This window comes from Urocitellus parryii, chromosome 5 (genome assembly GCF_045843805.1).
Source record: "Urocitellus parryii isolate mUroPar1 chromosome 5, mUroPar1.hap1, whole genome shotgun sequence".
Lineage (NCBI taxonomy): Eukaryota > Metazoa > Chordata > Mammalia > Rodentia > Sciuridae > Urocitellus > Urocitellus parryii.
In genome coordinates, this window is record NC_135535.1 from 67,315,488 (window position 1) to 67,340,180 (window position 24,693).

Here is a 24,693-nt window from a genome sequence, read left to right on the forward strand (position 1 = left end):
CTAATAGCGGTAATGGTGGAGCTGGAGAGTATCGTGCCTTCTCAGAGCTGCATGGCAAGAACTACCAATAGTGTGGTAGAACTTGTGGTCCTTTCCAAGGCCATGACTCTTATGGCCTGCAGATGTTAGGCTGGGCATCTCCCTGTGCTTGTGGACTAGTGTGGTGATCCATTGCGTGTCAGGATTTCTTCTGATAGCTTTATGGAATGGTTCAATGAGGATAACTTCAAAAAATTTGTATGTGGAATCTTCATCAACCCAATAAGAATTCAGGACTCTCAGAGCCCCACATTGGTGTCTGGCTCCCTCCTCAGCAACAGACTGAAGGCTTCAAGCAAACTTTAGCTGGTTAACAACATGATGGACAGGCTTGCCATAAAGTGGCACCCTTAGGAACTGTGTGTTTGGGGCCACCAGGGCGCACAGGAATCCTATATATGATATAACCTTGCTTGACCTGTATCCCAGTCTGCACGCTTTATCTGGCCGAGTGGGGTGGGGAGCCCTGTGGGGCGCAGAGAGCTTGTGGTACTGCCAGCAGCAGACCCTCAGAAGAAAGTGCATCACATCTGACTGCTCCTTCCTCCATAGTTCCTAGATGTACTTGTATGCCCTGGTCTTGGCTTACTCGATGGCTGCCACCAGACGGAAAGGCTGTACATTTTTTTCACATAGGTTTAATTGTCATGTGTACAATTTGAATCCCAATATTTTACCTAATATTTTATTATAAACATTTTATATATCTATTTAAAATCATCATAGAATATTCATTATGTAAGTGTAGCACAATTTGCCAATTTTTTTTCACTGAAGCCTTGAGTTGAGAGGGACCCTAAACCATATATATTCTAACCTTCCACTAAGCGAGGAGGTCATTTATTCTGCTTTAATCTATGTCCACTCATAAGAAGACATTATCTTTTGGGGTATCCTATTCATTCAACAAATAAACATCAATATGAGGCATTACTGATGTGTAAGACGTGGGATCTGTCTGGAGATTAACTATGGTACAGTATTGAATGTGTAATAACTATAACAAAAGAGCTACATAGTTATTGAAATTACAAAGAAGGGAGTAAAAATTTTAATGGAGAGAGTGAGATATGTTCTAGACTTTAGAGGGTAGTCAAGGTTTTAGTAAGTTGAAAATCAGGGAAAAGGTCTTCAACTTCCTCCGATGAAAGAGTAATGGATATCTGAGCAGCCCTCCTGCTGGGAACAACTACAAAATAGACCAAATATATAAAATATCTGTTTTTAGCTATTGAAAAACACAACAGAATTGTAATCCCTTAGAAAAGGGAAGCTATTGAGATGAACTCTACTATCATGTTAGTTTTCTGCCTTGACATGCTTTCTAGATCTTGGTTCTAGGAGGGACAGAGCATGATTGTTTTGCTGAACTGAAGAGACAGCAATCAGTTTGTGAAGGCAGAGATGGCTTGAGTTTGTAGGGCAGAGAAAAGGGAGTTATGCAGAGAAGGAGTTCTAGAACCTGAATAAGGAGGAATTCCTATGAAACTTTGAATATTACTAGGAGCTGTAAGTTAGGAAACTACTGGAATTCATAGAGAGTGGGAGAGACTTGAATTCCAACAAACCACAGTCAAGAAATCTCATGGAAAATCTGAAGCATTCAGGAAGTACCTCAGAAAGGCCACACCTCGGGAATAGCGATTAATTATCCTAAGAATAAAGGATGATCTGAATCTGTCCTAACAAAGCTTAGATATGAAGATTCAACTGAAACCTCAAGTATATTAACTGTCTATAAATACAAAGCCAAAACTCTTTAAAGGAAGACAACAAAATCCAGACACTCAACAACAGAACATCTATCATACCCACCATTAAATAAAACAAATACAAAGAAGTAGATGAATGTGACCATTCACTAGGGCAAAATAGAGCAACAAAGGACAACAGCAAGTGGCAGAAGAGGAAACTCTGGGCCTTCTTTCCTCCCCCAAAACATGGATTTAATACTACGTAAACCAGTTACCACTGTGAAAAATCCAGAAACCAGTTAAAAGGTTCATGCACCAAATGTTATCTCGAAGCCAAACCATCAAAGTCTAGAAAGAAAATTTCCAGCATTCACTTACCAGAGTCTTTTTAACTAAGGTGGCACAGCAGGATCAGGAGAAAACGACTAGTTCCTCACTTCTTCCTGGAAGGCGAAAGGAATGAAATGTACTTCCAACATTCTGAATTTTTGGGGTGCTGCTGTGGGCTTGGTTTCTGTATTGCCTAAACTAAGCATTGACAGGAACAGGGCTTCGATTGTGGATGATTAAGAACAAAGGCAATCAATGTGGTTTGGTCCAGCACTAGTCTTGCAGTCATCATAGACTGACACTAGGTGGAACTCCAGTACAGCAACTTTCCTCGATCTTTTGTGGGCATTGGGGATTGAGCCCAGGGCCTTGCACATGCCAGGCAAGTGCTCTATCATTGAGCTGTAACCCCAGCACCAGTACAACAATTTTCTATACCACCAGAGGAGCTCAGTATCACAGACAGATACAAAGAAGATCTCCTAAGTAAAAATCAGACAATCTCTCCAATTAGGAGATATCATATATGAACTCAGAAAACATGAATCCTCAGAAAAGGCTTGAAGGGGATCGAGATTCTCTAATTGGGCTGCATGGAGAAAGTCCTCCTGTATGAAAGCAGACATCAAAAACTGGGAACAGTAACTGGTTTTCAAATGCTAAAGTCTCAACAATAAACAATAATATACAAAGAAACAGTGAAACAGCATATTTAAAGGAACACATTAAGTCTCTAAAAACTGACTTTAAAGAAGGGACAATATATGAATGAATGTGGAATACAATACAAATATAGAATTGAGCATAAAATGTTAGTGTGATTTTTAATCAAATGTTATAAACTGAACATCTATTTAACAAGTACTCAGACCAATAAATGGAATGCAACTAGACTGCCAGAAGGCCCCTTCCTGACTGCAGCCCTCTTCATTCCCAGATATAACCACTATCCTCACTTATATGGTAATTATCTTCCTTACATATCTTTACAATTTACAACTCAGCTATGCATGCATGCAAATGTAATTTGTCTTTCTTGCATTCTATCCAAAATTGAGTCTCTCTGTGTGCCTTCTTTTTTGAATTGAGTTATTTTATTCAAAATTATTTATGACCTGAATCTTCACAGCTTTTTCATTTTTGGTGCTGTATTCTATAGTGAGGCTTGTACCACAATTTATTGATTTTTGGTGGGGGTGGGTACTGTGGATTGAACTCAGGGGTACTTGATGACTGAGCCACATCCCCAGCCCTATTTTGTATTTTATTTAGAGACAGGGTCTCACTGAGTTGCTTAGTGCCTCGCTGTTGCTGAGGCTGGCTTTGAACACGAGATCCTTGTCTCAGCCTCCCGAGCTGCTGGGATTACAGTTATGTGTCACCATGCCTGGCTTGATTTTACTCTTTAAAATTTTTTAATGAATATTACTTTACAACAGATGGGTGATGTGCTGATGTAACAAGCTTTGATGGAGGCACATCTCATACAGTGTTGTGAAAACCCAGTCACCACCCTTATGAACCACAAAAAGATCTGCCCATTATACTTCCTTTTTCCTTCTCTCTCTCTCTCTCTTTTTTTTTTTTTGGTACCGAGTATTGAACCTACCTATAGTACTCTACCACTGAGTTAAGTCCCCAGTCCTTTTTTATTTTTTGTTTTGAGACAGGGTCTCACCAAGTTGCTGAGGGTCTTGCTAAGTAGCTGAGGCTAGCTTTGAACTTGTACCTGCCTCAACCTCCTGAGTCACTGGGATTACAGGCATGTACCACTATACCCTAATATCCATTACACTCTTAATACACATTGGGTTATTAATATTTTGGGGGATTACCAACATCATAGGCATGAAAAGTTTTTTTCTTTTTTATTGATGCATTATAATTATAAAACAGTGGGATTCATTGTGATACATTTGTACGTAGGCATAATATTGTTTGAACAATTTCACTGCTCATTATCTCCCCTTTCCCTTCACTTCTCTCTTTTCAATCCTCCAAATTCCTATTTACTCTACTGGTCTATGTTTATTCGATAAGTATCCTGGGACATGTGCATGAATTTCTTTAGTTTGCAAATGTAGGAGTGAAACTTCTAGGTCCTACAACTTTCTTTTTATTTTATTTTATTTTGAGAGAGAGAGAGAGAGAGAGAGAGAGAGAGAGAGAGAGAGAGAGAATTTTTTTAATATTTATTTTTTAGTTTTCGGTGGACACAACATTTTTGTTTGTATGTGGTGCTGAGGATTGAACTCCGGGCCGCACGCATGCCAGGCGAGAGCGCTACTGCTTGAGCCACATTCCCAGCCCAAAACTTTCATATTTTCTTATTTACTAGGTAATGCCAACATGTTTTCCAATGTAGTTGCACAAATTTTTCTCCTTCCAGAAGACATAATAGTCCTTATTATATTAGTTTTGTCAGATTTTTAGTTTTTTGGCTAATCTGGTAGATGCATAGTAGTAGCACATGGAGATGTTAATTTAAATTTATGTGATTACTAATGAAGTTGAATCCACCTTAATATTTTTATTGGCTACTTAGATTTCCATTTTGTGAAGTGCTAGCTCAAGCTTTTCATTCATTTTTTTTTGTGGAGGTTTCTGTATTTTTAATTTTTTTTAGTTGTAGATGGACACAATATGTTTATTTTATTTATTTATTTTTATGTGGTGCTGAGTATTGAACCCAATGCCTCACACATGGTAGGCAAGTGCTCTATCACTGAGCTATAACCTCTGCCCAACTTTCTGTCTTTTGTTTATGAGTTCCATATGTATTCTAAATATAAATTTTAAGTCTTTATATTAGTTACACATATCTATTTTTATTTTGTGACTTTTTATAGTATCTTTTGTTGAACCAAAGTTCATATTTCAATGTGAGTAGACTTATCATGATATATTTTTTGATGGCATTAGAAGTTGGCATTGGAAAAGTGTTTTCCATTTAATTTTATAAATATATGGTCACGTATTCAGAGTTTTGCTTACTCTGAAGTCATAGATCTCTTTATTTTCTTTCTCTTTTAAAAATATCTTTTTAGTTGTAAATGGACACAATACCTTTATATTATTTGTTTATTTTTATGTGGTGCCGGGGATCAAACCCAATGCCTCATGCATGCTAGGCATGTGCTCTACCACTGCGCCACAACCCCAGCCCTTTCTTTATTTTCACCTAAATATTTTACTTTGCTTTTTCCTTTTAGCCATGAATCTATTTGCAATTGATCTGTGTTTATATTGTAATGTAGAGCTCATATTTCTTTATTTTCCCTGTGTGATTATTATATTGCCGAACAATTTATTGAAAAATCTGTTCTTTCCCTATTGCTATTCAATGTTACTATAATCATAAATCTAGGTCTATAAATGTGTAGGTATGTTTCTGGTTATTCTATTATGTTCCATTGGTCTATTATTAATTTATATACTTGCATTAGTAACAATATATTAATTAAGATTGCTTCATATTAAGTCTTGATATCTGGTAGAACAAGAATTCTTACCTAGTTCTTCGATGGTATTCTAGGCTATTCTTGGCTTACATATTTCCATTTAATTTTATAAATACATGGTCACGTTGCATTAAAAAGATGTTGAAATTTTAACTGTGATTGCTTTGAATCTGTAGCTCAGTTTGGGGATAATTTGCATCTTTACAATGTTAACTCTTCCCAGACAGTAATGTAATATGTATCTCATTATTTTGTATATCTCAATGGGGGGTCATAGAAGGTTTATGTATCTTTCACTGTGGGCACTCATGTAGTTTAAAATTGTGATGATAAAGTAATTGGTAATTCTTTAAAATTTTATTCTTTAACTGATGGTATATAGAAATAAAATTGATTTTTGTATATTGATTTTATACCCAGCAACCTTGCCAAACTTTCTCCTTCTACTTTCTCTTTGCCTTCCTCTTTCTTTCCTCTTCCTTCTGTCCTCCTCCTTTTTTCACTGAGGATAGAACCCAGGGCTGGCCTCATGCATGGTAGACAAGTGTTCTACCACTAGACTATATTGCCAGTCCTTTTTATTTTTTATTTTGAGACAGGAGCTCCCTAAGTTATCCAGGCTGGCCTGAACTTGTGATCCTTCTGCCTCAGTCTTGCAATTAGCTGTGGTTACAGTTGTGCACCACCACACTCAACTTAAGCTTTATAATTAATTTCAATAGTTTGTCTATTGGAATTCTAGATTTTATGTATACACTCATTTAAGAATAGAGTCAGTTTTTTTCCTCCTTAATTTTCATAGTGTTTATCCTTTCCTTGCCTAACTTCATTTCCTTGGAGCTCTGGTACAATGCTGATAAAATGGGATATATCAGTCATTTTGGTGTTCATGATTTTAAAGGGAAGCTTTAAATAAATCTTTTCAAGATTTTATCAGTATGTAGATGTTTGCTGTAGGTGTTTGTAAGTACTGTTCGTCTGGTTGGAGATGTTTCATTTTATTCTTCCTTTGTTAGTAGTTGTTCTTAAAAATAATGAATGCATGTTGAATTTTATAAAACACATTTTTTAAAATGACTTGGGTAGTCACGTAGTTTCTACCCTTTTTCTTTCAGTGAATTAAATTATAACGACTGATTTTTTTTCCATTTTGGGAAGAAAAAACAACGTTTTTTCTCTCTCTTCTGTCTCAAATAGTCACTCAACATAACACTACAGACACTGAACCCAATTCTGATACTACTGAGGTAGGGGAAATAGGCAGTCAGAGCAGGAAAGGATGGTGAGGGGTTAATAAGAAGGATGGATCTCCGGATCACAATTTGAGGTATGCTCCGCCTTTTGAGGAATGCTCCAGTGTGTCAAGCAACATTTGTTTCCCAAAAGGGACATAAGATTCAATTTGCACAAAAAAACAATTATGCAACTCAGCCTGAGCCTATTAAAATCTTAAGGATGGGTTACAAGGAGTCATTTGACTTCCCCTCAAGTGACTTTAAAGGAGAGACCAAGGTGGCAATCTTACCCCTCCCATGTACCACACTGAGAGTCCAAAGCTTCTCTCTTCCACTCTCTTTTTAATGAAACTCCTGTCTCTTTCTTACCTGTTGTTCTGTGGTGTTAATTCTTTAATTCTGTGGAACACGGACTGAATCCCAATTTCTGCTGGTAATACTATCTACCTGGAGATAGCACAGATGGTTGAGGTTGAGGACTCAGTTGCATGAGGTTACTCTGCTCCCATTTTATTATTATTATTCTTATTTTTTGGTACTGGGTATTGAACCCAGGGACGCTTTTTCACTGAGTCACAGCTCTAGCCCTTTTTATTTTCTTAAGAAATTTGAGAAAGGGTCTTACTAAGTTGCTTAGGGCCTGGATAGATTGCTAAGGCTGGCCTTGAACTTGCAATCTTCCTTCTTCAGCCTTCAGAGTCTCTGGGATTCCAGGTATGTGCCATCCCTCCTGGCTCCCAGTCCCCATTTTCGATGGCAATCACAAGTAGTATCCCATCAACTACATTTCTGTACCTTGTCTCTGTTTCTCTGTTTCAAATATCTAACTCCAAAAAGTAGACATTGTTGTTACTATTTTTCCTTACAGGTCATTTCCCCTGGGGAGCAGACTTCAAACTCGAGATTGGTGTGCAAGTTTACTAGTGTCAGAAGACAAAAATTATAACAAGTTTAGCTATAGGTCTAGTTGGATTTTATTTATGATGTTAGAAACAGGGCAGCTTTTGTTTTATGAAAAAGAAGGAGAACTCCCCTGGGCAATGGCAGAAAAGTGGGATGTAAAGATGGAACCAAGGAAGTAGTATGATGGGAAAATCAATTGGTTATTGTTATGGTTTGGATTTGAGGTGTCCCCCAAAAGCTCATGTGTGAAACAATGCAAGAAGGTTCAAAGGAGAAATGATTGGGTTTTATCCAATCAGTGAATTAATCCCCTGATAGAGATTAATTAAGTGGTAACTGAGGGCAGGTGGGGTGTGGCTGGAGGAAGTGGGAATTGGGGGCATGACTTTGGGGCATATATTTGTATCTGGGGAATGGAGATCCCTCTATCTTTGCTTCCTGGTTATCATGTGATTTGCTTTCCTCTGCCACACTCTTCTACCATGATGTTTTGCTTCACCAGGAGTAGAGCCGGCCTTCTATGGACTAAAACCTTTGAATATATCTTTCCTTTTTTTACATTTGTTCTGATTGTGTCTTTCAGTCTCAGCAGTAAAAAAGCTGACTAAAACAGTTACCATCATTTTACTTCAGATCACTTTTTTGGAGAGAGAACTTCCTCAGTATGCTGATGTGGGCAGACTGGAATCTTCTGTTTTCAGGAAAAACTAGTCTGTTCTTGGATCTATCTCCTTCCTGAAAGTTTCAATTTGATTATGTGGCATTTAACTTGAGTGACACCATTTTGGTTTGATATGGTCTGATGGGTCCTGGAGCAGGAACTTAGTTTAGAAAAAGTCTCCCATAATTTTTGTTTAACACTGAAAAATGCTATTGGAATCAAAGACAGTGGGGGTGGTGGTGGTGGGGGTGGTGGTGGGAGTTGAAGGAAGGGGCAAATTGAACTACAATCCAGTCACAATAGAGTGCCTGGAAAATCTTACAGAAAGTTGTGGAGCTGAGGTGACCCTGGAGAATTGTTTTTTATTGAGGCATAGGTCCTGTCAGAAAGATTCAGCTGAGTGCTACCAGTACTGGGGCACTGAGTGCTCTAATCCTGAAAGGGGTGGAGGGAATCCACTTAGTGTACAAGAGCGTCCATTCTAGTTCATCTCTGTGCTGCTTGGATCCACTTGTTTTGTACAGCTCCTGGGAGCTGCTAATTCATGATTTTATTGTTGTCTTTTTATGAGGAAACTTAAAAGAGGTTTAGTGGAATAAGTTGCAGCTCTTATGGTTATAGCTGGTCTCTGGGCTGCAAATGATACTCATTGTCTTCCTCCTCTACTACTCATTCCAGATTCTTCTCATCCTTGGGTAATAACTCTGCTGGTCTAGGTGGCCTATGTGGTGGTCTGACTCAGATCTTCAATCCTGAAGGGTTTAAAACCCTGATCTCCTTGCCCTTCTCAGTCAGGATTTCTGTGTTTGTAATTTACAGTCAAAATTGGGCCAGGAGCTGGGTGTGATGGACTTACTTGTAATCCCAGTTACTCAGGGGGCTGAGGCAGGAGGGTCACAAGTTTAAGGCCAGCCTCAGCAATTTAGCAAGGCCCTAAGTTATTTATCGAGACCCTATCTCAAAAGAAAAAAAAATAAAAAGGGCTCCTAATATAGCTTAGTGATAAAGCAACTCTGGGTTCAATCCCCAGCACCCCCCACTCCCCTAAAAAATCAGGCAAGGGAGTACTAAGATATACCATAGTGAATCACCTGGGTGCCAAAGATATTCTTCCTTGTTCCTCATCTGATGATTAGGCTCAGTCATTCCTCCCAGGATGATGACTCTTTTGTGCCTGATAGTTTCTTGGTATGAGAAGTATAGAGTGTCCTGATGGCAGTTGCAGATTGAAGTTTAGTGGGACTCCCACCAAATCTCTTGGACCTGGGAACTAAGACCTCTTACCCACAGAGCTTTAAGTTGTAAGAAAAGGGCATACAATTCCTAAAACAGGTCGCTGGGAGCAATAGTGAAGAGGGAAGTTTTACATCTTCATCATGGGTCCCAGGTCCATGAATTCTATCAGAGATACACCGCCATATAATTGTCATGTATATTATTACAGAAGATGGTATACCAGTCTTACAGGATATCCTCCAAATCCCATTTTATAGTCTGATTTCTTGGACTACTCCTAACAACCAACTGTTTTAGGTTAGGTTCCCTGGATAACTGATTCTGAGATGGAGATATGCCTGCAGGAAGTTAACTGGGAATGTACTTTGTCTCAACACCTACAGGATGGGATTGAAGGAAGCAGGATTGGCCGGAAGTTGAATTGTGCTGCCTTAATAACAAAAGCTTCAATTGATTCCATAAGGGCCTCTGGATCTGGGATGGCCCTGAAGAATTGTCCTCCACTGAGGCAGAGGGGATAAGATTCTCTACCTACAACAATCAGCTTTTGGATCTGGATTGTTCCTGGGAAGTAGATGTGACCTTGGGCAAGGTGGCTGTCTTCCAGCAGAGGGAAGTTCTTTTCTCCCAATTTAAACTCATGATGGCTTATTTATTTGTGTATTTTGTAAATATTTTTTTTAGGTATTTCATTAACTTAATCTGTGGGAATTTTAAGAACCTCCAAGGAAATTTTTAAAGCTTATTCTACATTCTGCTTGCATTTACTTTGGTATTTCCTTGACTGGAGGTGGTTATGTAAACATGAACTTCAGATTTGAGTGAGAACAGGCCAATGGTTTTATATTCTCATGGGAGAACATTACGGTTATGGTGAATTATTTTATGCCATGAGCAATGGCAGAAGAAGGTAGCTCTTCTGGTAGTTCCTTTTTGCCAGATGTCAAAGAATAAAATAATGAGCTTACCTGTCACTTTTGGAGATAATATAATTGTATACTTATAAGTCCCAAAACAATAAAATTTATGATATATTGTCAAGATGGCCATGTAGAAGGTACATTTGCAAAAGTACGTGTTTCCTATACTACTTACAAGTTCCTAGAAATGAAAAGAGGACTATATTTTATATTTGAAAACAAAAAGTGCCACATACTTAAGAAAAAAATTAATAAAAAGGCACTGAATCTTTATGAAGAGCCTATAAAATCTTACTGAAGTCTATAAAATAAGACATGAATAAAGGAAAACACATATATTGAGGTTAAAATTTTGACTTTAAAAAAGCTATTTTAAAAAAGTAATTATGTATATTGTGTGTAATTTCAATTTGAATTTCAACAGGTTTTTTGGTGGAAATTAGATAAAATATGTTAAAATTTATATGGAAATTGAATTGAAATAGATAAGCATATTTTAAAAAAGAATAATAGTATTATAAGAGAAGAAGCAAATATGGCAAAATGTTGACAGTAGTGAAGGCACAGGGAGGGTATGTGTGAGGTTATTACAACATTTTCAAAACTTCTGTGTAGTTTTAATAGTTTTTTGAAAATAAAAGATTTTATTCATCTTCTCAGAAAAAGGTAATAACAAAGAAAACTTGCCATACCAGATAGAACATACTAAAATACCACTGCAATGAAATTAGTAAGGCACTGGTGTTAGAATAGACAAATATAGAATTTGAACAGAATGGGGAACCTGGAAAGAATTGTAGTTGAATTAAAAATTTTGAACTGAATATGATTGCAAAATTATACACACACGCACACACACACACATATATATGTACAATAATTAATAGCAACATGGACATATATACTGTTAATATATAGATTGTTAATATAGGTTAACTGGATAATGTGAGACAGGGGAGAAGGGAGGAGGGAGAGGGAAGCCCATCCACAAAGGAAAGGAAAATGTACAACATTAACCAAAAATAAAAAATTGTAAGTTTTTATTAAAGATGTTAATGTAAAATTATGTAAAGATATGTTTATTTAAAAGAAGAAATTTTATAATTTAAAAATAAAAAAATACATTAAAATATTCACAGAAATTTCATTACCTTCTTGGTAATTAGATGCATGTTTGTTTTAGCTAACATTCAATTAAAAAGGTAAAAATCATTTTAGTATATTTTAAAATAAGTTATGTATTGTAATTTAAATGTACATGTTTGCATTTTTTGTTGGTACTATTCCCAACTCACACAAGTGAATCAATGGTTCATTTAAGCATAAAATAGCTGGGTTCAGTGGTGAACTCCTATAATTCTAGTTGGATGGGGAGGCTGAGGCAGGAGGATCACAGGTTCAAGACCAGCTTGGGCAATCTAGCAAGGTAGTGTCTCAAAATAAATAAATAAAAAGGGCTGGGGATGTAACTCAGTAGTAGAGTGCTGTTGGGTTCAATCCCCAGTAAAATATGGGTGTGAACGTACACACACACACACACACACACACACAAACATGCATGCAAAAAAGCGGTTATAGAAGCAGGAATTCAAATAATTTAAAAACAAGATTACATAAATTGAAAGCAGGGCTTCACTGTGGAACTATAATGTGAATCTATGGAACTCTTTGAAATTACTTTTTTACAAGCAGCCAAAAAATAAAAGTGCTAGTAGAAATCACTTCTTCAAATCTTAATTGATTTAACTCTAGTACAATTAAGCATTTGTGTAAAATTTGGGTTTCAAGTCCAAGATCTAACCTTATCGTCTACCTAGTGATAGTTTTCCTGAGTTGTGGGATGAAGTAGAACATGGTAAGTATACTGACTGTAAGAAGTAGTACTCCATATTATCATGGTCCTCAAGATGCTCCCTCCAAATGATAGCCCTAGGTTCTCTCAATAAGCTACCACTCTCCTATAAACTAGTTGTAGATGGCAATATATTTTGAAGCAGAAGCTTCTTTTCCTTGATTTCTAGAAGTTCTCCCAAAAGATGATTACTGTTTTTAGAAACCTGATTTTTATCACAGCACTTGAGAGAATGAACCTATCCTACTAATGTATTTCTGAAAAAAGCTAGGAAAGGATGTTGTAAACACCTCTTCATTATTTTGATTTAGATTTCATCCTCCAAGCAGAGGACCCCAAAATAACCTCTAAAGGGAGGGAGATTTGGGCAGGAACAGTCCTCCATTAGCTGTGCTGACGTCTTTCTCTATACTTCCTCTTTCAGTGCTATGATCATTGTTTGTTGTTCTCCTTTGGACTATCTCCAAGAATCTAAATCTTTTTCTGAATGTTTGCAACTATTCCTATTAGACATATTCTATCCTCTTTTTCAGATGACCCAGATACCCTGTTTGACAAACATTTCTAGAGAAATAATGGTTCCTCTTGCCTGAGGTACATTTGTATTCTTTTCTGCTCTTAACTGCGATTCCTGGCCTGTATGCTGCTTTTTATTGCTCACAGGGAAGGGCAGAGATATAATCAAATTATAGGCAAGCAGGTAGTTGCCTTAGGTCTTGACTTGACAGAAAGTATAGAAAGGCCCTGTGATTCCTGATACCCTGAGCCCCTGGTTTATTCTGTCATAGGTACTTAGTCCATAAGCCAGGGAAAAAGGTGTTTTATACCAGACTCCAATATTGACAAGTCCTCAGGACTAGCATTTCTTAACTGACCCCCTCCCACGTGGCTGAAGGTCATCCTCTCATCTGTAGCCATATTCCTGACAAAACTTGTTTCTGTTCTTGTCATCCACCCTTTCAATGTTTGGGGTAGAATGGAGGAGAAAAGCAGAGGCAGCACTTTCGCTGCATTTCTGAACATGCATCTCTTTTCTATCAGTTTTTCCTGCTTATCTCTTATCTCACATCCTCTGCACTAGTTTCTCTCATGCCACGTCAGACGCTGATTATCCATAGTATAGAAGATGGGATGAAACAGAGAAGAATTTTTCTGACTCTGAAGACTTGTAGATGATAGAAGTATGGAAGACCTACAGTTTGTAAATCTTAAATAGTATGGCTGGGATGAATGCCCCCTGAAATGTAAAAAATTGGGATAAAGAATATAAGCCCTGGTATGAAGGAGGGGACTGGCACCACAGCATAAAGCTTGATATCAGTAAATTTAAAGAATTATTCAAAACTAATACCTCCACTCTACTTGCTCAGGGATATTCACTTTATAGCTCAGATTCAGGAACTTGTTTTACAGCCTTCAGATAATTCTTTGTCCAGTTTTAAAGTGCATAAAGTCTAATCTCCTCACTGACTTGGGTTAACCTCTTTCTAACTTTCTATGACCAACTCTGAGGTTATCTATAACTTCTATCCATATCTACGAGTAAATCTAAAACAAGCTATTAGTCTTGGATTGACACATTGTCTTAATTAATAGAAGTGTGGTATCTATTTATTTATGGCAGTGGTGATTGCGGGTGGAGAACCTGATGATAGCTCATAGGATAGATATTTTCATACATGCTTTTCAAATTATTCACCTTCTTAAATAGGAAATCTTGGAAACCAAATTATGTTTTATTCTCAGAGTCTATGTTTTTATGTTCTATCCTTATTTCTGAGCTCTCATCCACCAACCAACATATCAAAGGATTCCGTATTCCATGGCTATGTTGACCAGACAAGTGCCTGGAATGTGATAGCATATACTACATTTCCAATTCTGTGTGCCTTTAGTTGGAAGAGAGGAGCTACATTTTCTGATTGCCTCACTTGTATTGACCCTGAATCCCTCTCTGTTCTTAAAGTAGGCCATGGATATCCTGCTTCCTAGAACTAACCTTACAAGAAACAAAGGGATAAGCACAGCCAAATAGGAAACAGGATCATGTTTGGAACTCTCTGTTGGCAGAGAACAATACTTGGTATTGACTAGATATTGGGGGAAGGGAAGGAAAAGGATAAAATTATGGAAGGAAGCTGGCAGGTTCAGTGTTTCTTGTCTTGGCATGACTAATCTCTCTTCATCCTCTTCCTGGATATAGGGCTCGGTGCCAGGGCTCCTGAGATTTTCTACATACATAAAAGGAGGTGAAGCTAAGTGGTGCCCCCATTTCAGCTTCTTGAGGGCAGCCAAAATGAAGTCCTTTGTCTCTCTGTTCTTGATGAGCATCTTGTTCCCTGCCATGCAGGCCAAGCTATATACAAAATGTGAGCTGTCCGAGGTTCTGAAAGACATGGATGGCTATGGAGGCATCACTCTGCCTGAATGTGAGTTCCCCATTTCCTTTCTTCATCCTATTTTTATTTTGTCTCTCCTCCATCCACTTTTTTATCCTCCACTTTTGATTAAGTAACTAAAATTTATTATATTATTTATTATTTGTGTCTTCTTTTATTCAATTTGTTCTTCTATCCTTCTTTTCTCCCATTATCTGATCCTTTTAGGAACTCTCTTTCTCATCTAATCAGGATACCCTATGCTTTGCCATCTTTGGAGATTGGCTGGAAAGTCTTTTTTTTCCCCATCTGGAACAGGTCTTATTATGTTGATATTAAACATTTCTGTGATATATCTTTCTCATATTTCCCTCAGGGGTCTGTATCATATTTCATAGCAGTGGTTATGATACACAAACCATAGTAAAAAACAATGACAGCACAGAATATGGACTCTTCCAAATCAGTAATAAATTTTGGTGTGGGAGTAGCCAGAATTCTCAGTCAAGGAACTTCTGTGACATCTCCTGTGACAGTGAGTAGCCTTTTACCCTGTTCCTCTGTTTTTCTGGAGCCTGACCCTGGGATAACCTAGTTGGTGTTAACTATACCTTTGGCTTCACTGCCTTGGCTGGAATTCATAAAAACTGTGTGACTTAAAGTGACGATGATAAGTAAGAGTTTGTTTGCATTTTTCATGATCATAAAGTCCCAAGATAGTCCAGGGGGTAGAAAATCTAAGCTGTCTGGGAGTTTTAAAGTCTTATATTCTGCATTCTCAGGGTATCAGTTAATGAAGTTGATGATTTCTCTGGAGATGTCTCAGGGAAATGAAGGAAGTCCCTACTCATGGAGAGGCATTACTGTATTGGCCTTTTCATATACAAAGACAGGCATAAGCCTTCAGTTCATAGAACAAGATCCACTGGATCCAAGGAAAAGAGGAACTCATTACCTTCCTGGGTAGGACTTCTCATCTCTCTCATTCTTTCCTTCCAATTCCTGCCAGAGTTCCTGGATGATGACCTTACTGATGACAAAATGTGTGCCAAGAAGATCCTGGATCAAAAAGGAATTGACTACTGGTGAATCCCCATTCTATTTTTGCCTCCTTCTATCCCCTTCCTCTTCCCTTTTAGCCCATTGCCACTTTCTTCATTCTAGATCTCCTGGTCATTTAATCTAGAATATAGTCTCCTAAACAAAGCTCATCTAACAGACTCAAGTTTCACTTTTTAAGCTTCCTTTGCTCCACTTCTAACAGCTTTCCTAATAAGGGGTCTCCCTAGTGGAAGGTTGATACCCTGGCCTCCCTTTACCTGGCCTTGGACTTCTATTCCACTTTTTTAATCCTATATCATAAATTAATCCCTGTTATCATTGCACATTTTTTCCTAGTCTTACAGTTCTCTTGGGTTTAACAAATGAACCCTATGCACTAAGATGGTATAGCACCCCTTGCTATCTGTCTAGGAAAGTCATTCTGTAATTCTCATGCATATTCTTCTACCTCAGTACTCCTGAGGAAATTTGAGCCAAGATATGGTCAGCTCAGTGATTATATATCTGGAGCTTTTTGGCTAAATGGAATTTTGAGTCAACTCACCTTGTCCCTTTCTTCATTGCCAGGTTGGCCCATAAACCACTCTGCTCTGATAATCTGGAACAGTGGAGCTGTAAGAAGTTGTGAGAATCTGCTGTCTTTGCCATGTTCCACCCTTTCTATGCTCCTGGAACTCCTCTTCCCTAATGCTACCTCAGTTCACCTCTTTCTACCCTCCTGAAGCTGATTTGTTTCTGAGCCCTGGACCCTGTTGTGACACCACTGTACTCTTGAGGACTATTCTTCAGGGATGCCTGACTGGTGCACTGGACTTTAGATCCTTGCTCTGTTCCCCTGATGGCATGTTCACTACAGCAACAGATCCTGCCTCTGTCCTGAATAAAGGGCCTGATTTGGAATGCCTTGTTGTATTTTCTTCCTACAGAAAAAGGGAGAAAATAGGGTGAGTGAGGGCATACTGAAGCATAGGTCAGAGCCAATTTCCATCTCTACTGAAGAAGTAGCCTTTATTTACCACAGAAATTGATACTTTCTGTACCAATTCAACAAAATTTAATTAGTCATATAATATTTCAAGGAACCACAGCAGGATCCTGAGTTGCTGTGTTTCATCTCTCTAATAGGAGAGACAAGATAAACATTATTAAATAGTTATAATGTAAGAAATAATATGCTATAAACATCACAAGGGAGGTTAAAAGTGTGCCCTGGGTATTCATAAGAGGAAAGAGCTTATATTTGGGGGAATGCAGGATAAAGGGATCAAGAAAGGATTCATGGAAGGCATGGAATTTGAGCTGGTTTTGAAGTACAGGTGGGCTTTTGACAGATGGAGATTTTTGTGGAAAAAAGAATGGCAGGGGCTCTGAGATTCTGAAATGGAAAGATTGAGGAGGTTGAGGGTTTTACTTACCTTTCAAGAAGAGCTGTGAAAGGAGCTTCCTCTCTAGAGATCAAAGTTATAATGGAGACCATTATGTGTGGAAGGCCATCCTTGCCCGGGATTTGAGTTACCTCCCTGGCTGGGTGAGAGGTGCTTAGACACAGCGGTGTTAAAGCCTTCCCCACCCTTTCCCAGGTCTGAGGGCTTGTCTGTGCAGAGGCGTGCCTGGCCACTGACCTGAAAACCCAATCATCTCTCCTGACCTTGGGATGCTGCCCCCCCCTTATCCTTCATTGGAATGAGATTTTCCCTGGAATTTTTTGTTCCCCAATAAAAGCCCACTCCCTGGCATGTTTTCTCTCTCGCTGGTCTCTTCTGTAAACCTTGCCACCGCATTAGGTGGCTGGAGGCGCGAGCTAGGAGAAGCCGTCTCGTCGGAGCTGGTATTAAAGGTAATGAGAGTCTGTCTCTTTAATTTAAAACTCCCTAGTAATTTATTATGAACCGAACCTTCTTTCATGAAGCCAGCGCTGGTCGCATGGCAGAATTATGGGCAGCTCAACTTATATATTTGGAGCTTTTTGGATTGATCCTTCCACTCCATTTTTCTCCCTTGTACTTCAAGCATTTTAAAGGGAATGTCTATAGAACTTTATTTATCATTTATGCTAATGATTATGGGACGCATGGAAGAAAAATCAGGAGATTTGATTCTTACAGTTTGTGCTACTCACTGATGGTCTGAACATGGGCAGGTCATCTTAGTCTTCTGTGTCACAATTTCTTCTTCTGAAAATGAGGGTTCTGGTCTAGATGCCTTTCTGAGATCTCTTTCTGTTTTGACAATCCAGTATTCCAAACTACAATTCATTTTACCCCTTTTATGAATTAGTAGGGAATAAGGATCACATCTTCTTTCCCTCCTCCTTGCCTTCCTAAGATATCTTATGTTGCTCATTACACTTTTTCCACCCTAATGCCCTTCGGGGATTTAGGCAATCAAATCATATTTTCTTTGTGTTAGAAGCCATCAGATCCCAAATGAAGCCCCCTTGTTTAAGGAACCTGTAGTTCTATATAAGGGGTGGGGAGGCCATTCTCTCTATATCTAATGAAAACAAACTCTCAGGAAATAGTTTGATATTAGTCATATTATTTTAGTGTGACTTTAAACACAATGTGATATATTTCATGTTTTCTACCTAATTATGAGATTAAATGTTTTCCCAGGTCTTCAGGGTTTCAGGCATGCAATGTGTTGTGGTTTGGATATGAAGTATCCTCCAAAAGGCTATATGTTGGAAACATGATATTCAGTGTACCAATGTTCAGAAGTGAAATGATTAATTAGCTTGTGAGAGCTGTAGGCTCATTAGTGGGTTAATCCATTTGAGGGATTAATAATTTGAATGGATGACTAGATGGCAGCTGTAGGAAGGTGGGATGTGATTGGAGGAAGTAGGTCACTGGCGGTATACCCTTGAACTTTATATTGTCCCTAGCTTCTCTCTTATGCTCTCTGCCCCTCTCTTATGCTTTGCTGAGAAGCTTTCTCCCACCAGGATGTTCTGCCTCACCTCAGGCTGAGAGCAACTGGACTCAAATGTTGGCCACTCATGAACTGAATCTCTGAAACTGTGAGCCCAAAATAAGTTTTTCCTCCTCTAAGTTGTTCTTGTCAGTTATTTTGGTCACAGTGGCAACAGACTGAATAATGTGATGTATGTGAAGTGGCAGAGTTGGATGGATATTCTGCCCACTGAGTTCACACATGTACTTCTTACTTGTTGGTGGGCCACAGCTATTGCCTCAGAAGACCCCGTCTCTGGAAACATGAGGGATCAAGTCCATCCACCAAGTGGTTGGGGTAAGATTGCCACTAAAGCTGAGGTTGAGCCAGCCAGCCCCACAGTCCTGGCTGTATAAGTCAACTTTGTGTTGCTACTCAAAATATCTGAAGCACCTCACTTACAAAGAGAAAAGTTTTATTTAGCTCACAATTTTGGAGGTTCAAAGTCCAAGATTGGGGGCACCAATTGGTTTGGCCTCTGGTAAGGTCTGTGCATGACATCACATCATGGCAGGAGTAATGTAGGATCTATCTCATTTCCCCTTCTCTCTCATTCACCGCACCCCCCCATTTATCTAACACAACTTATTAGGTGGCAGGACGCACTAGACATTGCAGACACAGAACTACTGGACAGAGGTTCTGCTCTCAGGACACTTATACCTCCACCCATTTCCTAGGATCCCGCAAGAAAAAGGTCTCTTCAGATGAATCCATCACTCATTCCTTCATTTATTCCTTAAGTTGTCCACAAATAGCTATTAAGGATTTTCTAGGTTCTACCTTACGTGCTACTTTTTCTTAGAAATGAAGGTAAGAAGACACATACTTACTTTGCTCTATTTCCTGCCACATTATTATGGATATGTAGTTCTTGCACAGGGATCTTTAGGGATGGGAATAGAAGGAAAGTCAGATTTTCAATGCCAAGATGGGACTTTCCTAGAATGCAGTGGGATATTTGCTGGTGGCCTGATATATTGATTTGCACTTTGTGCATAGAGAAAGGTAAAGGAGGAAAGAGAAGGGGAAGAAGGGAAATGGTAGAGAGGACAATAATATGAGGAAAGATCAATAGCTGTCAAAAAGGTCAATGATATCCCGAGGATTTTCTTGTGCAGTGAGTGGGCCCCCTTGGATGATGTCACCTGCTCTGTTGTGGGGTTTCCTCATCTATCTTCATTAGGGGCAGGGCAGTAGAGGAAGAGAAGCTAAGTCTTCTGTTTTAGAAAATGATGAATGCTGAGATAGCTCAGTGGTGACAGTTCTTCCTGCCTCCTCTTCCTCCCATAATTTTTTCTCCTGGTGAAGTAGGGGAGTCTGGGTTAGAAGGTCAGCCTGGACTTCCTGGCCAGTGTCCTCTTGAGAGCTGCCTTCACCTCCTTGTTCTTCAGGATGTAGATGAGGGGGTTTAGCAGAGGGGTCACCACACTGTACTGCAAGGATAGTACTTGCTCCAGGGTTGAGCCAGATGCTGGAGTCATATACCTTGTAGGGAATTGCACAAAAGAGGAAACTCAGCTCAGGACAATGGCCATAACACACTTGGCAGCAATGGTTCATCTCATCCCTTCCAATTCTTCAAAAAGAGTCTGCAGTGCTGAGCCAGCTATTATTGGTGGTAGCACCTACAGATGACTGTTTGATCAATGAAGAGTCAGTCATTTGTTTTTGAGGGGATGTACCAAGGATTGAACCCAGGGGCACTTGAACATTGAGCCACATCCCCAGCCCTATTTTGTATTTTATTTAGAGACAAGGTCTGAGTTGCTTAGTGCCTCACTGTTGTTGAAGCTGGTATTGAACTTGTGATCCTCCTGCATCAGCCTCCCAAGCTATTGGGAGAGTCAGTTATTTCTGAATTCAAATGCCTCTAAATATGGTGGATCCCAAACAGAAAGTTATTGGAGTTGCCCAAGAGGATAAAAAGTTCTGCAGCATATCAAGGACCACAGGTTAGAATAGAATAAAATAATTCCATGCATTTCCATAGGAATTATTCTCTTCAAAGCATGTTGCTTAATAATTATGTTGATGAGATATGAGTTTTTCTTTTTTCCTTTATATGCACAAACACACTATGTTCTAACTTTGTGGTGACTATTCCTTGTAAAACTGTATGTTTAGTTCAAATGCTGCCATCATATCCAACACTTATGGCTCTGGGAATTACCCTCACAGTCATAGCATATTACTTTTATAATGCTAAGTGGAACAGACATTTATTCTTTTAGTTGCATTTTCTTTGGTTTGGAAAAGAAACCAAGACTGGTAAATGAAGTGGGAGATAAAAATATGTTAAGCAAAAGATATGATTACAAAATTTTAATTTTGGGAATACCCTGTTTAAGTATCACTAGGGCTATTTCCCAAAGAATCATGGCTACTATTTTTTTTACTTAAATTTTTTTTTAGTTGTCTATGGATCTTTATTTTTACTTACTTATATGAATTGAACCCAGTGCCTCAAACATGCTAGCTAAGTGCTCTATCACTGAACTACAACCCCAGGCCTATGTTTTGGATTTTTTTTAGTGCTAATCTGTTTTGTTTTTTGTTATTTCAAAATAGTTATACATAATATTGGGGTCATTTTGCTATAATTATATAAGCATGGAATATGATTTGTTCCAATTCAGTCCACAGTACTACTCCTTTCCTCGCTTCTTTCTTCCTCTACTCTACTGATTTTTCTTCTATGTATTTATCTATTTATATTTTTAAATTAAGACTTTATGGATATACATAAAGGTGAAATTCACTGTGGTATATTTATATATGTACATAGAAAAGTTTGTCCAGATTCATGCCATTATTTATTGTTATTTTTCAATGGTAACATTATTACTGGAATAAATAGAGTATACCAAGAATGTTCCTTGTAGATTCTGGTATATATGGCTAAAATGATATTCATTATATATGGCTAAAATGATATTCATTATACTCACTTTAAAAACTTTTTTAATTTATCCCACATTTCTGTGAAGTTGGAAGGAGAAATCTTATTGTTCCTTTAAGGCATATGAAGAAACTGAGATCAAGGGAGATGAGATTTTGTCCTCAGGTTCAGGAGAACTCTCTTGAACTATTCCTTACCATCCATCTCCACCTTCTTACTTCTCTTCAAGTCACAGAAAGTGAGAAAAAAGTATTGAGGAGTTTGTGAAAGTCCTTGTCCAGGACATTAGTAGAGAGAACAGACATTACTTACTCTGTCTCTTGGAGAAGGAAGACTTGTTTATGTTTGAGAGAAGCATGGTATGAAAGAACATGAAACTTGGTCCAACTGGCTCCATAACTAGCTCATTCTGGGATTATTTTGGAAAATTATCTGGTTACTTTACAAACTCAAGTTCTTTACCTGAAAATAGAGTTTAATAATATCTCTTGTGGTATGATGCATGCTAAAATTGAACTTGACCACGTGAAGAATTGGTGTATAGTAGGTGCCGAAAAATAGTTATAACATAAACAAGCTTTGAAGATGACATCTTCCAGCAGGAAAGGAAGATGGTATCTGTTTCAAGGATGCTATGTTTTGTTTATTTATTTATTTATTTTTGTTTAGTCTGAATGAAAATCTACTAAAGGTTTTTAAATTTCCTTTTGATAACTCTCAAATCATAGGTTTAATAGAAAAATATTTTTCTAAAATAGAAAAATATATAGTCTTTCTTTAAACTCATTTTTTTCAGAATAAACAATTGAGCCTCAGAAAGAAAATGGATTCTTTATAATCCACACAGCTAGTCCACAGCAGAGTCAGAACTAGAGCCCAAGCCTTCTGAATTCCTATATGATTCTTTTCCTGCCACATTGCAATGCTCTGTTCTATAGATCAAGGGCATTTAGGGTGAGGAATAGGACACATTTTACATTTAGGAAATATACTATGACATACCTGAATACTCCTGAGCCATAAAAGATGGTGACCACAAGGAAATGAGAAGAGCAGGTGGAAAAGATCTTGCTTCGACCCATGGCTGAGTTGATCCCTAGGGCTGTCATGATGATTCGGCTGTAGGAACCCAGAAGTAGGACAAGGGTGCCAAAGCCCAGGACTACCATGGTGGTCAGGATGGAGGCAATACTACTATAGGGGTCAGAACAGGCCAATAAGAGCACTGGGGGAAGCTCACAGGCAAAACTGTGGATGAGATTGGGGCCACAGAAGTGCTGCTGAGCTAGGAGGAGGGTGTTAATTAGGCTGGTACTTACTCCTATCACCCAGGATGCACCTACCAGGCCAGTACAAACTCTCCTGTTCATAGCCACTGCATACAACAATGGGTGGCATACAGCCTGGAACCGGTCATAGGCCATGACAGAAAGGAGGCAGGCCTCAGTGGCCCCAGAAAATATGACCAGGGAAATCTGGGTGAAACACTCAAGAAAGGACACTGTTTTCCACTTAGAAAGAAGATTCTCCAGCAGTTTAGGCACAATGACTGAGGAATAAAAAACATCCAGGAAGGAGAGGTGTCTTAGAAAGAAATACATGGGGGTTTGGAGATGGGAATCAGTATTGATCACAAGCAAAATCAGCAGGTTCACCATGAAGGTCAAGAGGTAAATCACCAAGAACAGCACAAAGAGTGGTACCTGGATCTGAGGATTGTTGGATAGTCCCAGGAGAACAAACACAGTGACTATGGTCGCATTGTTAACTTCCATGGAGGATTAAGGGTCCATTTAGAGGGATGAGAACTGAAAAGAATGCTCAAATGGGCTATAAGTCTCAGGCATTATGAACAAGGCTGCAGAGCTAACCTGGACAGATCGTGTAGCAGAGGCAGCCCTGCCATGCCAGGCATTTTCAGCTCTTCCTAGCCCAGGGCAGTAATCTACTGGCCAAAGTGGAAAAGGTGGGGAGGAAAAGTGTGGAGAATCAGACCTAGAAAGGAAAGAGAAGGATGACTCCAAATGGATGAGAAAAAAGGGAGGATAGACTCAAGGATACCTAGAAGGCCATTCTCTGGTTCCAAAGGGAACTGAGGTCAAACCATCTGCCTGACAGACCATGATGAATTTTTGAATAGTAGAGATGGTGTGACACCTGATTATGGTGCAAGTCCTTTCTCTGTTCCTGAAAACTTGCTCATGAGTAAGTCACTAAAGTTTTTCATTTGAAAAATTGTTCTGTAAAAACTAGATAGTTTCCAAAGTTCATTCCACTTTAGAAATTCTAAAGATGGGGAATGGTCATCTTGGGTGTCACTGGTAAAAAAAAGAAATCCCCTCTCCTCTTCTGTGCCAACTCAGGCAGAAATGACACAACATTGTGTTGGTTTCATAAAAGCCACACAGGAGGAAATCCTCCAAATGAAGGTAAGGGCTGTGTGCATAAGTTATTCCAAGGTCTTCCCATTCCAGGATTCTGTGAATATATGATGTCCTATTTTCACTGTAATACTGGGGCTTAACCTAAGAGTTAACAAAAATGGGACTATTCTCTGGATTGGTGCCAGGAACTATGAATAGAGTCAAATCAGACTTAGACCAAGTTCTGTGCAGAGATCATGGCTCAATTAAGGGGGGGAAAACAGAAAAAAGAACACCTGGTAAATGAATAGTTACAAGATTTTGTCTAGACCAGATGAAGGTAAACTGTTCCCCTTATCTCACCTTGATGGATATAGTTATAAATGAGGATCTAATCTCTATTCATGACATGCACACTCACAAATTCCCATATTGAGTAGTTTGAGGAGAAGATGGATTTGAATGGAATTTTTCTTCACCTGGACTCTCTTGGCCAACAACAGTTGAACTTAGTGGAAGATACCTATATGGCATCCTTTCCAACATGGGAACAAAAGCTACATTTATGATGAGTGTTCTATGGGCTTCCCTTGACTTTGTTCTTCCTTTAGAGGATGTAGGGGAGGATCTTCTGAGAAAGGAACTTTCCCTGCAGTCTTTCTGTCCAAAGGGAAGAATTTTGGCTCTGACTTCTAAATAACA

At 38.7% G+C, this 24,693-nt stretch overlaps 2 protein-coding genes, 1 non-coding gene and 1 pseudogene across 3 annotated transcripts; 1 reads left to right on the forward strand and 3 right to left on the reverse strand.

Annotated features, from left to right (window-relative positions):
- LOC113195460 (large ribosomal subunit protein eL15 pseudogene) lies at positions 1-13,249 on the reverse strand (annotated as a pseudogene).
- Positions 3,497-3,597, reverse strand: LOC113195524 (small nucleolar RNA U13). Its single transcript, XR_003302415.1, has one exon. It is a non-coding gene; the product is annotated as a small nucleolar RNA U13 (small nucleolar RNA).
- A 1,378-nt stretch (positions 13,250-14,627) lies between the features above and the next one.
- Positions 14,628-16,399, forward strand: Lalba (lactalbumin alpha). The gene is made up of 4 exons (XM_026407103.1): positions 14,628-14,760; positions 15,086-15,244; positions 15,719-15,794; positions 16,339-16,399. Exons 1-4 carry the CDS (start codon positions 14,628-14,630, stop codon positions 16,397-16,399), a joined length of 429 nt encoding a protein of 142 aa, XP_026262888.1.
- Positions 16,400-20,051: 3,652 nt separating this feature from the next.
- On the reverse strand, positions 20,052-23,403 carry Or5bs1 (olfactory receptor family 5 subfamily BS member 1). Its single transcript, XM_026407104.1, has 2 exons — positions 22,631-23,403; positions 20,052-20,214 (listed from the first exon to the last, which is right to left on the reverse strand). Exons 1-2 carry the CDS (start codon positions 23,401-23,403, stop codon positions 20,052-20,054), a joined length of 936 nt encoding a protein of 311 aa, XP_026262889.1.
- Positions 23,404-24,693: the final 1,290 nt, after the last annotated feature.